Source organism: Trachypithecus francoisi, unplaced genomic scaffold, assembly GCF_009764315.1.
Source record: "Trachypithecus francoisi isolate TF-2019V2 unplaced genomic scaffold, Tfra_2.0 Lachesis_group11, whole genome shotgun sequence".
Lineage (NCBI taxonomy): Eukaryota > Metazoa > Chordata > Mammalia > Primates > Cercopithecidae > Trachypithecus > Trachypithecus francoisi.
The window spans coordinates 12755651-12771614 of NW_022681456.1; the positions used below are offsets into that span (position 1 = coordinate 12755651).

Below are 15964 nucleotides of genomic sequence, written 5' to 3' on the forward strand. Positions count from 1 at the left end.
TACACTCCCTGATTGTTCTGGATCAGTGTGTCTCACACCTTTGGATCTTACATGCTACTTGGGAAAGTTCTATGGAGAAGGCAAAGATTTTGAAGGCGCAGGAGACTATCACAGATACTCACAATGATCATAGATAGTACTATCATGGTACCATAGATACTCAAAGTGATCATAGATAGTAGTATCATAGTACCATAGATACTCACAATGGCATCTACCTAAAGGATTTGAAAGCTTTGCATCAACCAAAGGAAAAGGACCAGTGAGAGTCAAGATACAGTTCCAGACAGGTGCTACTTCTTATTGTAAAGGTGTCCAGGTCTTGTGCTTATGATGTGTTCAGATCAGTGACGGAAACGATGAAGACAGACAGACTGGAAGGAAGAACACGACAGTTTAGTAGTACTAAGTATGGTCAGTTAGATCGGGGTCCCTAACCCTCAGGCCAAGGACCGGTACTGGTCTGTGACCTGTTAGGAACTGGGCTGCACACCAGGAGGCAAGCAGCAGGCGAGCGAGTGAGCTCCTCATCCTGTCAGATCAGCAGCAGCATCAGATTCCCACAGGAGTGTGAACCGTATTGCAAACTGCACACGAGGGATCTAGGTAGTGCGCTCCTTACGAGACTCTAATGCCTGATGATCTGAGGTAGAAGTTTCATCCCCAAATCACTTTCCCCCCGACCCCTGGTGTCTGTGGAAAAATCGTCTTCCACAGAACTGGTCCCTGGTGCCAAAAAGTTTGGGGACTGCTGAGTTAGATCATAACACTTAATTCTGATAATGACTCTGTAAGGCAAGGTTTGTTCAGCCTAATAAACAGCAGAAATATGGGTCAAATCTAGGTTCAAAGTTGATGCTCATTGTATGATACATACTGCCTTTGATAACAGGTATCCTAATAAGTACCTTCCTGGAGAGTTTTGTTGCTATACGACTTTCTGTAGTTACTTTCTTTTCTTTTTTCTTTCTTTCTTTCTTTTTTATGGTTACAGAGTCTCATTCTAAATAGTCGATATTTTAAGCTTTGGGGATCATACAGTCTCTGCTGCAACCACTCACTTGTGACAGCCGTAGACAATGTGTGAATGAATAGGTGAGCAAGGCTATGTTCCAATACAACTTTATATACTTATTTATTTATTTATTGAGACGGAGTCTCGCTCTGTCGGCCAGGCTGGAGTGCGGTGGCGCGATCTCAGCTCACTGCAAGCTCAGCCTCCCAGGTTCACGCCATTCTCCTGCCTCAGCCTCCTGAGTAGCTGGGACTATAGGCGCCCGCCACCACACCCAGCTAATTTTTAGCATTTTTAGTGGAGACAGGGTTTTGCTGTGTTAGCCAGGATGGTCTCAATCTCCCGACCTCGTGATCCGCCCACCTTGGCCTCCCAAAGTGCTGGGATTACAGGCGTGAGCCACTGCACCTGGCCTATTTATTTATTTATTATTATTATTTTTGAGATGGAGTCTCACTCTGCCACCCAGGCTGGAGTGCAGAGGCACAATCTTGGCTCACTGCAACCTCCACCCCCTGGGTTCAAGCGATTCTCCAGCCTCAGCCTCCCGAGTAGCTGGGATTACAGGTGCCTGCCACCGCACCCGGCTAAATTTTGTATTTTCAGTAGAGACAGGGTTTCACCATCTTGGCCAGGCTGGTCTTGTACTCCTGACCTCGTGATCCACCCGCCTCGGCCTCCCAAAGTGCTGGGATTACAGGTGTAAGCCACTGCACCCAGCCACAAATTTATTTACGGAAACAGACAGTAGCCATATTTGGCCCATGAGCTACATAGTTCGGCCAATCCTTATGATATACCAAAGACAGTCATTTTTGACATATTTTAATCTACATAGTTTCAGAGTACTTTGACTCCTGTAATTCTTGCAACTCCCTAGTTCTGTATCCTGCAGTGATTCCCCAGTGTCCCTCACCATAAAAGCCTCCATGTTTTATTATAACAGAGCCTTGGAAACAAGGATGTGAGCCAAGAACTCGAGCTTGTGCCCATCATGGTGAAATTTGCATCATTAGAAGAATATTTACAGCTGGGTGCAGTGGCGCATGCCTATAATCCCAGCACTTTGGGAGGCTGAGGCGGGCAGATCATCTGAGGTCAGGAGTTGATCAGCCTGACCAACATGGAGAAACCCCGTCTCTACTAAAAATACAAAAAATTAGCCAGGTGTGGTGGCGCATGCCTGTAATCCCAGCTACTCGGGAGGCTGAAGTAGGAGAATCGCTTGAACCTGGTAGGTGGAGGTTGCGGCGAGCCGAGATCACACCATTGCACTCCAGCCTGGGCAACAAAAGTGAAACTCCATCTCAAAAAAAAAAAAAATTTTTACAAAGGACTTTAGAGAAATCAGAGTCAGTACCCTACTGCCTGCAACAGAGCTAGCCCTGTGGTAGGAAATCTCATACAGTGGTGGGCTCTAATTTCAGAGGATAAGAACCTGGCCTCCCATGGAGGTCTCAGTTGGAGCTATTGATTATATGGTGGAACAAGATAAGACTGACAGCACTTGAGCTACCCGTAGTAAATTCTGTTCAGGGAATTTTATGCCAGTCAGCTGCACCAATATACCCTGCCATGCTAGCAAGTGTCTTGGTTTTAAACCTGCTACCGTCCCCACCCCCGCCCACAACTCTACCAAATTATTCATGTTGGCCTGATTTTCTTACTCTTCCATCTTTTCTGGCATTTTTTGGTGTGTGTTTGTGTGCGTGTGTGTGGCTGCTTTAGAGACATTCTGCCACCTTTCTGGACTTAGCTACTTAGCTAGATCAGGGAGAGTAGGCAGGTTGTGATTGCAATCTTTTTTTTTTTTTTTTTTGAGATGGAGTCTCGCTCTGTCACCCAGGCTGGAGTGCAGGGGCACAATCTCAGCTCACTGCAAGTTCCACTTCCCAGGTTCACACCATTCTCCTGTGTCAGCCTCCCAAGTAGCTGGGACTACAGGTGCCTGCCACCACACCCGGCTAATTTTTTGTATTTTTAGTAGAGATGGGGTTTCACTCTGTTAGCCAGGATCGTCTCAATCTCCTGACCTCGTGATCCGCCCACCTCAGCCTTCCAAAGTGCTGGGATTACAGGCAAGAGCCACCGTGCCCAGTGTGATTGGAATCTTAATAACCTGTCAAAACAGAGCATTTAAATCCTATTCATGTTATTTTCTATTCTTCCCATGGAGCACAGACAGCCAAAAAGACAAATAAGAGAGGCCTCAGGCCAGGCACAGTGGCTCATGCCTGTAATCCCAGCATTTTGGGAGGCCGAGGCAGGCAGATCACCTGAGGTTGGGAGTTCGAGACCAGCATGACCAAAATGGAAAAACCCCGTCTCTACCAAAAATACAAAATTAGCCAGGCAAGGTGGCACATGCCTGTAATCCCAGCTACTCGGGAGGCTATGGCAGGAGAATCACTTGAACCCGGGAGGTGGAGGTTGCGGTGAGCCGAGATCGCACCATTGCACTCTATCTTGGGGAACAAGAGTGAAATTCCATCTCAAAAAAAAAAAGAAAAGAAAAGAAAAGGAAATAAATATAATACAGTAATGTGAAATCGGGCTACTTCTGACTTTTTTCTTTTTTTCTTTTTTTTTTTTGAGAGGGAATCTTGCTCTGTCACCCAGCCTAGAGTACAGTGGCGCGATTTCAGCTCACTGCAACCTCCACCTCCTGAGTTCACACAATTCTGCCTTAGCCTCCGGAGTAGCTGGAATTACAGGCGCATGCCACCATGCCTGGCTAATTTTTTGTATTTTTTAGTAGAGACGGGGTTTCACCATGTTAGCTAGGATGGTCTGGATCTCCTGACCTCGTGATCTGTTGGCCTCGGCCTCCCAAACTGCTGGGATTACAGGCATGAGACCCTGCACCCTGCCTACTTCTGACAGTTTTATGGTGTGTGATATAGGATATAACATGATGTATGAAGCTCTTTGTAATAATTTTTAATTTTGAAATAGCTGATTCTTTGGGATCATTTAATACATAATTCCACGGGTTTTAGTGAAAAAAAAAAAAAAAAGAGATCTCAGGGTCGGGCAAGGTGCATCATTCCTGAAATCCCAGCAATTTAGGAAGCCAGGGTGGGAGGATTGCTTGAACCCAGCAGTTTGACATCAGCTTGGGCAACATGGCAAAACCCCGTTTATACAAAAAGTACAAAAAATTAGCCTGGTGTGGTGGTGTGCACCTGTAGTCCTAGCTACTTGGGAGGCTGAGGTGGGAGGATCACTTCAGCCTGGGAGGTCAAGGCTGCAATGAACTGAGATTGTTCCACTGCACTCTAGCCTGGGCAACACAGTGAGACTCCTTCTCAAAAAAAGATTTGATGGAGGTGGAAAAAAAAAAAAAAGATTTGATGGAGGTGAATTACTCTACGGATGTTTGTTGGCTAGTTTTCTAGGAAGAGGGAATGGCCAATGCAAAAGCCCCCAAGTTAAGCCTGCTCTGGAAAAGCAGCAGAGCATCATCTGGGTGGAAAGCAAATAAGTCAGGAGGAGAACATCTGAGATGATCAGAGTGGGCATGAGGGGCAGATAGGTAGGGCCTTGTAGGTAGTTTAGATTTTAGGTTTTTACTCTGGAGGAAATGGAAAGTTTTGAGCAGATAAGGAGATGAGTTGACTTAGGTTTTGTTTTTGTTTTTGTTTTCTTTTTGAGACGGAGTCTCTCTTTGCCACGCAGGCTGGAGTGTAATGGTACTATCTCAGCTCACTGCAGAGCTCACAGCTCCTGAGTTCAAGCAATTCTCCTGCCTCAGCCTCCTGAGCAGCTGGGATTACAGGCGTGTGCCACCCCACCCGGCTGATTTTTGTATTTTTAGTAGAGACGGGATTTCGCCATGATGGCCAGGCTGGTCTCGAACTCCTGACCTCAGATGATCCACTTGCCTCGTCCTCCCAAAGTGCTGGGAATATAGGCGTGAGCTACCGCGCCCGGCCAGATTTTAAAGGTCCCTCTGTTTTGGTAGGAGGAAAAACAAACTAGAGAAGACAAGAGACCATTCTGTTTCTAAGCATGTGCAATTACGTCTCAGCTCCATCTCATGCCTTTCAGTTTGCCGAGCTGGCCAGGTGGCAGAGGGAACTGGGGCCTCCGAATTCGCAGCTCCAGCTCCAGCCCCGCAGGTGGCAGCAGCTCAGAACAAGCTCCTCCAACGCTAGGCAGCGCCTTCCTTCACGACCCTACTTAAAGGCGGCTTTCCGTTGGTTCGAGTGGCAGCGATATTATCCAATGGTTGCCTGTATTCGTTCAGCTTTGTCGGACGGGCGATGGCTCCAGCCAATAGACAGGAGCGCTATCCGCGGTTTCTGATTGGCTATTTTGTTCGCATATAAAATGCACGCGCGGGCGCTAGGCCCTTCTCTCGCCAGGCGTCCTCGTGGGAGGTTGGTGCACTAGCCAGATCGGCGCCTGGGGCGTCAGCGGGAAGCATGGAGGGGTCTTTGGGGGCTTTTGGGAACATAGAGTCTTATCCTGTTCCGCCTGGGGCCTCGGTGGCGGCTTGCACGCCCCAAGGTGGCGGCGGATGCCCCAGTTAGAGCCGGCGGGCGGTTGCGCGTGTCTTGCTCTTCGTAGGCCCAGGAGCGGGGGCTGGGTGTCGGGGTGACCAGGCCTGAGCTCCCTATCTCTCCTCAGTGACATCGTCTTTAAACCCTGCGTGGCAATCCCTGACGCACCGCCGTGATGCCCAGGGAAGACAGGGCGACCTGGAAGTCCAACTACTTCCTTAAGATCATCGTAAGTGCAGGGTGGGTCGCCTCTGCCCTTCATGTTGCCCCAGCGCAAATAGGGAGAGTCAGCTGCTATGTGCTGAGGGTCTGTTGAGTACCGGCTACCGAATTAGGCCATTTTCGGGAAAATCCTATTTAGTTAACGATTTCCTGAGATAGGTCCCTTCTGTTGTAGATAAACAGGCTCAGGCAAGTTAAGTGGCTCCTAAGATGACAGCATTCATATCCAGGTCTGTCTGGCTTCCAAAAGAGCGCACGTTATACCTTTATTTTGTGTTTTTTTAACCGAGTCTCGATGTGTTGTCCAGGCTGGAGTGCAGTGGCTTGATCTTGGCTCACTGTAACCTCCGCCTCCCAGGTTCAAGCGATTCTCCTGCTTCAGCCTCCCAAGTAGCTGGGACGACAGGGGCGCGCCACCACACCCAGCTAATTTTTGTGTTTTCAGTAGAGACGGGGATTCACCACGTTGGCCAGGATGGTCTCGATCTCTTGATCTCATGGTCTGCCCGCTTCAGTCTCCCTAAGTGCTAGGATTATAGGTGTGAGCCACTGCGCCCGGCTGCACATTATACTTTTACTGCATCTTTGAGAAGGTCTGAGGCCAGTAGTGACTCACTGTAAGGAAGCAAGTTGTTGCATATTTAGGACCTGTCAGTCAAGAAACTTAAGTGTCCAGTGACTTTTGGATGGGCTTTGAGGTGGGTCTTCCTTGCCCAGAAACGTGGACTGTACTGCGCTTAAGCAATTAGGCAGCATTGTAGAGCATAGTTTGTATTACATTTTCCCACACTTAAAAGGTTTTCAGACACAAAACTCAAAAGAATTGTACAACAATCCGGATATACACGCCTAGATTCTTTTAACAAGTAATAATGTTGCTCTATTTGCTTAACATTGTGCTTTGAATGCTGTGAGTCTAGCCCTCTTGACCAGCTTATTTGGAACATTCCTTTTTTTACCCTGATAACCATTTTAGTGAATCGGAAACCTGCCTCGTAATTGGGGAAAAAAAAAAGTAAAAAATTAAAGGAAAAACTCCTTGATCGAATGTAGAAACCTGATTTTCAGCATTCATACCCAGCAAACCAGTCATCCAGTTTGGCAGTGTTACAACGTAGCTCCTACTCTCCCTCTGACTTCAAAAGCTTAGAAGAAAGGGAGTGAGATGGAAACAAATTGTGGGGTTCAGTTTCTCATGGCATTTTTTTTCCCTCTTTCTTCCTGTTAAACTTGGCTCCTCTGCCTTGTTTTTTGTAGCAACTATTGGATGATTATCCAAAATGTTTCATCGTGGGAGCAGACAATGTGGGCTCCAAGCAGATGCAGCAGATCCGCATGTCCCTTCGAGGGAAGGCCGTGGTGCTGATGGGCAAGAACACCATGATGCGCAAGGCCATCCGAGGGCACCTGGAAAACAACCCAGCTCTGGAGAAGTCAGTTCCACTGGCAGTTTTGTCCTCCCTACCCAGTGCCCATCTCCCTCTTCCTGGAGAATGGTGCTGAAAGGTGATTGTCTCCCGTAAACTTCTCTTTGCAGACTGCTGCCTCATATCCGGGGGAATGTGGGCTTTGTGTTCACCAAGGAGGACCTCACTGAGATCAGGGACATGTTGCTGGCCAATAAGGTAAGGGGACAGCTGAGTTGGCTAAAGAGATTTTGTAGTTGCTCCTTAAAGCAAAATGGACCATTCTCAGGTTGTATGAGTGGAGAGGCTTTTCTCACTGTTTGTTGTCTTTATCAGGTGCCAGCTGCTGCCCGTGCTGGTGCCATTGCTCCATGTGAAGTCACTGTGCCAGCCCAGAACACTGGACTCGGGCCCGAAAAGACCTCCTTTTTCCAGGCTTTAGGTATCACCACTAAAATCTCCAGGGGCACCATTGAAATCCTGGTGAGTGGACCTGGTTTGCCTGTGCTAACCAGGCAAATGGGGGGCTGCTTTTAGTGGCCATGGGTCTGTTGGTTGTCCAGGTGTTTACTGCCCCACTGTTACCTTGTTCAGAGTGATGTGCAGCTGATCAAGACTGGAGACAAAGTGGGAGCCAGCGAAGCCACGCTGCTGAACATGCTCAACATCTCCCCCTTCTCCTTTGGGCTGGTCATCCAGCAGGTGTTCGACAATGGCAGCATCTACAATCCTGAAGTGCTTGACATCACAGAGGAAACTCTGCATTCTCGCTTCCTGGAGGTACATGCTCTCAGCCTTGCCCCCTCTTACACTGATGGTTGAGAGCATGACAAGCGTCAGACTGAGTCCCTGTAACCAAGGACTGTTTTCATCTGTCTACCTGCCTCATCTGTAAAATGTCAATAACAACATAAGATTGTTGAAGGAGTTAATGAATTAATGGATGTAAAGTCTTAGAACAGTACTGGGCTGTTATTCTAGGGCCAGGAATAAGACTGTCAAATTTTGCCATCAAAATGCCCTTTAAGAGGCAGAGGTTGCGGTAAGCCGACATGGTGCCACTGCACTCCAGCCTAAGTGACAGAGTGAGACTCTGTCTAAAAAAAAAATGCCCTTTAAATAATAAATAATAGTGATAGAAAATGTCTTTTCTTGGATAAACGATAAATTGAAATTAATGTATATAATTAGATATTAGCTACTCTGAGGTAGCTTCATTTATACTTGTTGAAAGTTTGACTAGTGAATGAAATTCACATCTGGAAATAGTTGAACATTTTTCGTTCATGGAACTCAATGGCTATGTTAGTCATTTATGCTTTTCACTATGGTAGTGGCTTTGGAAGTTTGGAAGTAAATGCCATCAATAATGATATACAGAACACCTGGGTTTGGAATAAGGGCAAAATTCATTTGATGGGTCTGAATTGGTATAAGATGAAGTGGCCTCTCGAGACTGAGCTGCCAACCTGGCAATTACTGTCTGCCAAGGGTTCTCTTTATTAGGCTTTACTTGGACTTCCTTTCCTGTAGGGAATCTCACGTAAAATGAAATCTCCCTCCCCCAGGGTGTCCGCAATGTTGCCAGTGTCTGTCTGCAGATTGGCTACCCAACTGTTGCATCAGTACCCCATTCTATTATCAACGGGTACAAACGAGTCCTGGCCTTGTCTGTGGAGACGGATTACACCTTCCCACTTGCTGAAAAGGTAAAAGGATCCCACTGGGACCACAGTGGGCCTGACTGTGACAAATTAGGGTGACAAATGGTGGCCTAAAGTGCCTTTACAGTTGTATTTTATATAGCAGATAATTTTGTGAGGATATTTGAGAGGTTGGGGGGCAGGGAAGGCGTTTCTCACTTGAGAAATGACAAGAGACCCAAAGGGGGTTAATGGGCAAGAGCTGGGCCTTAGGAACCACCCCTCACTAGGCCATACCCAAGCTGTCCTGCTTGGGCCACTTCTGACAGGCAAGGCTTCACACTGACTGTGATATTGTTGCTCCTTAAACTCTACCATGGCAGGAGGGTGGGTAGTAGCAGAGTGTGGATGACCATTTTGACCACTTCTCCCTTCCCCCTTCAGGTCAAGGCCTTCTTGGCTGATCCATCTGCCTTTGTGGCTGCTGCCCCTGTGGCCGCTGCCACCACAGCTGCTCCTGCTGCTGCTGCTGCAGCCCCAGCTAAGGTTGAAGCCAAGGAAGAGTCGGAGGAGTCGGACGAGGATATGGGATTTGGTCTCTTTGACTAATCACCAAAAAGCAACCAACTTAGCCAGCTTTATTTGCAAAACAAGGAAATAAAGGCTTACTTCTTTAAAAGGTCTCTGGACTCTTAATTTTGTATTTTTTTTTCCCTTTTTATACAGGGTCTGGCTGTTGCCCAGGCTGGAGTGCGGTGGTGTAACTACAACTCACTGCACCCTCGAACTCTTGGGGTCAAGGGGATCCTCCTCTCTCAGCCTCCCAAGTAGCTGGGACTACAGGCACACACCATGACGCTCAGCTACTAATTTTGTAGAGATGTTGCACAAGCTGGTCTCATTCCTGGCTTCAAGGAATCCTCCTGCCTCAGCCTCCCAAAGTGCTAGGATTATCGGCTTCAGCCACCGTGTGCCTGGCCCTTAATTTTGAGGCTTTATAGTGCCATATGCTAGAAACCAAAGCCATGGTGAAACTAGAGAGCTTTGTATTTAGGTGTTGATGTTTGGGTAACCTCTTTGTATCTAAATGAAGCTACCAGTCAAACATCCTGTATGGTTTTCTAGACACAGTTGTAACTGTATTACACTAGAATTATTTCCATGGCCACTCAGTAGAGTAGGTTTAGTGTCAGCTGAGATAGGCACGTGGTGGATGCTAGGGTCAGTCCCATAGAGCAGTTTTTCAAGCTGGGTGGTGCTCCAACTCAGAAGGTGGTGAACAGTTTGTATTTTTGAGACAGTCTCACCCTGTTGCCCAGACAGGTGCAGTGGCTTGGTCTTCGCTCACTGCAACCTCCGCCTCCTGGGTTCAAGCGATTCTCTTGCCTCAGCCTCCCAGGAAGCTGGAATTACAGGCAGCTGCCACCATACCTGGCAAATTTTTTGTTTGTTTGTTTTTTTGAGACGGAGTCTCACTGTCACCCAGGCTGGAGCACAATGGCGGTCTCAGCTCACTGCAACCTCTGCCTCCTGGGTTCAAGCTGTTCTCCCACCTCAGCCTCCCAAGTAGCTAGGACTACAGGCATGTGCCATCACACCTGGCTAATTTTTGTGTTTTTAGTAGAGACGGGGTTTCACTATGCTGGCCAGGCTGGTCTTGAACTCCTGATCTCGTGATCCGCCTGCCTCGGCCTCCCAAAGTGCTGGGATTACAAGCATGAGCCACTGCACCCGGCCTTTTTTTTTTTTTTTTTTTGGTATTTTTTGTAGAGACAGTGTTTCGTCATGTTGACGAGGCTGGTCAGGAAATCCTGACATCAGGTTGATCCACCCACTTCAGCCTACCAAAGTGCTGGGATTACAGACGTGTGCCACCATGCTTGGCCCCAGTATTTAAAGAGAAAGCATCGGGCCAGGCGCGGTGGCTCAAGCCTGTAATCCCAGCACTTTGGGAGGCCAAGGCGGGCGGATCACGAGGTCAGGAGATCGAGACCATCCTGGCTAACACGGTGAAACCCCGTCTCTACTAAAAAATATTAAAAAAAATTAGCCGGATGAGGTGGCGGGCGCCTGTAGTCCCAGCTACTCGGGAGGCTGAGGCAGGAGAATGGCGTGAACCCGGGAGGCGGAGCTTGCAGTGAGCTGAGATCCGGCCACAGCACTCCAGCCTGGGCGACAGAGCAAGACTCCGTCTCAAAAAAAAAAAAAAAAGAGAAAGCATCTGCTGAGAACAGGTGCTTTGTTGTGATTCCTGTATTTCACTTACAGATCTGCCGGAACATGGTATGTTCATTCTAACTAGGTCTGTGTCAAAGGTTTGAAAGTCACTGCTAACAGGGCCGACAACTAAGCTGTGGGGACCCTATTCTCTAAATTGCAGCCACATCTGCAAGTAGCCTCCTGCCTCGTGGCCTTCAAAACTCCCAGCCTGGGGCATCCAGCATTTCCCCAGGGCAGGGGCCTCCTTCAGTTCTGAACCTTCCCCGATCTCCTTATCTACCTATGTTTGCTAACCCTGTACAAGTCATCCCTCAACTGAACTACACACTGAGGACAAAAGACTAGTTCGCTGACTCTTTTACCTAGTTTTTAGTTCCTGCTATCTAGGAAGCAACACTTGTTTTTCTTAAGAATGCAGTCATCACTCAGGAAAGGCCCACGTAAGGCTGGCCCTGCGGGCTGGAAGTGGGTCAGGGGCTGCAAGGCGGGCTCATAGCGTTACACCCCGGGCTCACCACGTTACAAGCGCTAGTCTCCCACGAGGCGCCTGGGGCTGAAGAGAGTGCCCTGGGGAGGAGGTCTTGTGGCTCCGGCGCGGGCCAACTTCAAGCCCGTGATCCGGCTGCCCGGGCTGCAGCGGCCGCCGTCCCGCCCGGTGGCGCCAAGCCCGGGGCCCTGCCCCAGCTGCCTCCTTGCCTCACCCTGCCGCGTGGGCCTCGCTGTGACCCGGAAGCGCTCCGGAAGCGGTTCCGGAGTCAGCCCCGGCAGGATGGCGGCGGACACGCAGGTGAGGCGGGCGGCTGCGGGGCCAACGGGGCGAGGAACTGGGTGCGGACGGTGGCCGTCGGGTGGGGCCGCTCTAGCTCCTCGGCTTAGGGGCGCTGGGGGTGGTGGCTGTGGAGGGCGTAGTCTTGGGGCCGTCTCAGGCCGGACTCTCACGGCTGCGGGCTTGGCCCGGCCGGGGCGGCGCAGGCAGACCGCGGGCTCGAGGAGTCCGGGGCTCCCGCCACGACTTCGGCAGCTGGAGCTCGGCGGGGCCTTTGCCCGACCCCGGAGTTGCAAAAGTTCACTTTACCGAGCCTCTACTTCTCTCCAAACCCCTCCGGCTGTGAGCCCCGGGCCAACGCCAAGTCTTCGTTAAACTTTGTATTCGGCAGATGTTCTTTGAGTGTAGACTTTGGATTCATACAGACTGGGCTTGAGTTCCTGCTCGTCGATTTCTGTGACATGCAAAACAAGTAACTTAACCCCACCAAGTCTGCCTTTTCATCTATAAAATGAGGTTAAAACAATACTTACCTTAAAAGGTTGTTGTGAAGGTTCAGTGAGATAAAATCTGGCTTGATATATGTTGGTTGTTATCAGATGCAGGCTTAGTGAAAAGAACTGTGTCCTGCCCAGGAAGAGTCTTGTCACCCTTGAGTGTTACCTGTGGGTACTTTGTAATTCAGGAAGGACTTGGGAAAACCTTTTCCTCCACCCAGTTGTGGTTATGTTTAAAGTGAAAAGGCATTGTTATGGGGCAGGGGAAAAACAGGTGTGTAAAGGACAGCTGGGCTGATTTGGGGTCTCCAGGGTGATGGGATTGATTTTTATGAGTAGGCCCAGAAAATGACCACTTAACTTGAACATTCAAAAAGACATTTATTGAGACTCTGGTATGCAGGTGGCTGATGTTCAAATTATGTTGTACTGAATCCTAGAAAGAAAAGCTTAGTATGAGCGGATTAGGGGAATACATGCTGAATGTTTAACATTGATACTCACTTGAGGAAGAATCTTCTCTAGAGCTGCAATGTCCAGTATGGCAGCCGCGTGGCTACTTAAGTTTGTTAAAATTAAATGAAATAAAAAAAATTCAGTTTTTGGCTGGGCGTCGTGGCTCACCCTGTAATCCCAGCACTTTTGGAGGCTGAGGTGGGTGGATCACTTGAGGTCAGGAGTTTGAGACCAGCCTGACCAACATGGCAAAACCCTGTCTCTACTAAAAATGCAAAAATTAACCGGGTGTGGTGGTGCATGTCTGTAATTCCAGCTACTGAGGAGGCTGAGGCATGAGAATCACTTGAACCGAGAGGCAGAGGTTGTAGGAAGCCGAGATTGCTCCACTGCGCTTCAGCCTGAGCAACAAGCAACAAGAGCGGGACTCTGTCTCAAAAAAAAAAAAAAAATTTAGTTCTTCACTTGTACCAGCCACATTTCAGTGCACAGTTAGCCGCATGTAGCCAGTGGCTACTGCATTGGGTGATGCATGATAATATTTCTGTATTTTATAATTTTTGTATTTTTAGTAGAGGGGGTTTCTCCATGTTGGCCAGGCTGGTCTCGATCTCCTGACCGCAGGTGATCCTCCCGCCTTGACCTCCCGAAGTGCTGGGATTACAGGCGAGTCACCGTACCCGGCCTGAGATTATTTTATTTTGTTTTTTGAGATGGAACTCCTCTCTAGGCTGGAGTGCAATGGCACAATCTCAACTCACTGCAACCTCCGCTTCCCAGGTTCAAACAATTCTCTTGCCTCAGCTTCCCAAGTAGCTGGGATTACAGGCATGCGCCACCACACCCGGCTAATTTTTGTAGTTTTTGTAGAGACAGGGTTTCACCATGTTGGGTGGGCTGGTCTCAAAGTTCTGACCTCAAGCAATCCGCCTGCCTCGGCCTCCCAAAGTCCTGGGATTACAGGCGTGAGCCACTGTGCCTGGCGTTGTCTTCAGTATTCTAAAGGAAAATGATTTCAACCTAGAATTCTGTATTTGGCCAGAACATTTTCATACTTGCAAGGAGTTTACAAAATGGAGGATGTGCTTCACCTAAACACAAGAAAGTACATGTTCAGGTTGATAAACTGTGCCCCAGCTGTAGAGGATCACATGCCTAAGTGGGGCAGGTCAGAAAACTGGGAGAGATTTCCTTAGGAAGGTGGAATTTGATGGAATACCTGATCTGACTAAATGTACTGAGATTTAGACAAATGGCAAAAAGCTTGGGGTTTAATTATTTATAAGAACAGATAAAAAAAAAAGTCAAACTGAAGCATGGTGGGAAAGGGTAAGTATTAACACCAGGGGCATAAAAAAGCTGGGAAGAATAAGAGTTTATTAAATGGATGTTGAATGCCCTTTACATATAATGTAATCACTGACTAGTTACCTAGCCTATATTATGAAACAGGGGATTTCCACTGGGGAAATGGGGAGAGTGTGCGATGGGGTTGGAGCAGGAAAGGGAGCTGTGGTGGAAAGGCAGCAAAACTGAAAAACCAAGAAGCACGCGCAAGTTACCTCCGTAGTTAGAGATACTTAGATATATGGAGGTAACTACCCAAATACCCACCAGATCAACCTAAGGGTTGTCCACGGAGAGTGAGTGAGGGCAAGGGACTGGTTTTTATGGCAGACCTCTCAGAACTTTTTGGTTTTGACTCTATGTGCATCTATGACTATAAAAACAAAATACTTCTTTTTTTTTTTTTGAGATGGAGTCTTGCTCTGTTCGCCCAGTCTGGGGTGCAGTGGTGTGATCTTGGCTCACTGCAACCTCCACCTCCCGGGTTCACACCATTCTCCTGCCTCAGCCTCTTGAGTAGCTGGGACTACAGGTGCCCGCCACCACGCCTGGCTAATTTTTTGTATTTTTAGTAGAGACGGGGTTTCACCGTGTTAGCCAGGATGGTCTCAATCTCTTGACCTCGTGATCTGCCCACCTCGGCCTCCCAAAGTGCTGGGATTACAAACGTGAGCCACCACACCCAGCCAAAAACAAAAGACATTTTAAAGTTAAAACAATACATCATTTACGTAGAAGACAGTTTTGGACGTTGCCAATAGAATTATGGCAGGGATTTAAGCATGAAAAACTCAGCATTGTTTCATTTCTGCGTGTACACTTGCCTCTTATGCTACTGATAAGGCCTGCCTGTGAAATACCCTCAAAAGAAAAAGATGATGACCCCACTTTATTAAGTTACATGAACCTTATCATGCCCTGCTCTACGGCTTGTGAATCCACAACCTCCCTACTTGGTAGCTTGTAGAGTATTCCTTAGGAGCAGATTTTCAGGGATGTTTGCAAACTGCCCCCAGTCACTGGGTCTTATGCTTATGTCCCTACGCTGGGGACTGGATCTGTGGTAACTCAACGACTGTTGAAAGCTAAAGATTTGTTAGCATCAGTTTATAGACCTGTTTGGTTTCAAGGTTAGTTTCAAAAACGCAGGTGCTATGGCTCTCAACTCCACTCTGAGCAGTGACTTCCTCTAACCATCTCTCTTGGAGATGGTTTCTTCATTGCCTATAAAGTGGGGATACTGATGCCTCCCTTGGAGGCTTATTGGTAGTAGTAGCCAACTTTATGCTTGGGATGAGAGTAGACGCCCCTTATACACAATCTCATTTAATCTCCGTAACAGTCATATGAGGTAACTGCTATTGTCCGCATCTTGTAGATGAAAAAACTAAAGATAGGGGGAGTGACATTATTTGACTAAGTTTCCACAGCTAGTAAAAGGCAGAGCTGGGATCCAATCTCCTAACCTTTCACATTTTAGCCAGTGTGCTTATCCTCTGCCAGCAAATTGCCAGGATGCTTACATTCCCATTACGGGGAGGTTAAAGTGAGATAATGTAAAGGGAACATGCTTGGCATGTACTAGGCCCTTGCTAGATTTTGGGTAGTTCTGAAGGGATATTTTCTGTTCAGAGATCTTTGCCTTTCCTCTTATTGCCCAAGTCTAAGTAAGGTATATTGAGTTGTTGACTAGTTGAATTAAAGCAGTACATCTCAAGTGGGAGTGATTTTGCCTCCCAGGAGACATTTGACAGTGTCACAACTGGGGCGGGTTGGGGAGGTGGGCTGCTACTGACATTGAGTGGGTAGAGACCTGGAATGCTGCTAAAAACACGGCCCCCCACAACAAGAATTACGCGGCCCAAAATGTCTGAGTGGGGAGGTTGA

At 48.0% G+C, this 15964-nt stretch overlaps 2 protein-coding genes across 4 annotated transcripts in view; both read left to right on the plus strand.

Moving 5' to 3' along the window:
* Nucleotides 1-5305: 5305 nt before the first annotated feature.
* On the plus strand, nt 5306-9474 carry RPLP0 (ribosomal protein lateral stalk subunit P0). The gene is made up of 8 exons (XM_033220400.1): nt 5306-5397; nt 5648-5749; nt 7000-7175; nt 7280-7367; nt 7485-7631; nt 7743-7928; nt 8717-8857; nt 9236-9474. The coding sequence occupies exons 2-8, from the start codon at nt 5696-5698 to the stop codon at nt 9398-9400; spliced, it is 957 nt and encodes a 318-aa protein (XP_033076291.1). The 5' UTR covers nt 5306-5397; nt 5648-5695; the 3' UTR covers nt 9401-9474.
* Nucleotides 9475-11658: 2184 nt separating this feature from the next.
* GCN1 (GCN1 activator of EIF2AK4) overlaps nt 11659-15964 on the plus strand; it is a 69531-nt gene continuing 65225 nt past the window's right edge. For 2 of the 3 annotated variants that reach the window (XM_033220401.1, XM_033220403.1), the window contains exon 1: nt 11659-11798. In XM_033220401.1, the coding sequence (XP_033076292.1) occupies nt 11781-11798 (18 nt within the window). In that variant the 5' untranslated portion in view covers nt 11659-11780. The remainder of the gene's footprint in view (nt 11799-15964) is intronic. The other variant, XM_033220402.1, reaches the window with a different exon arrangement.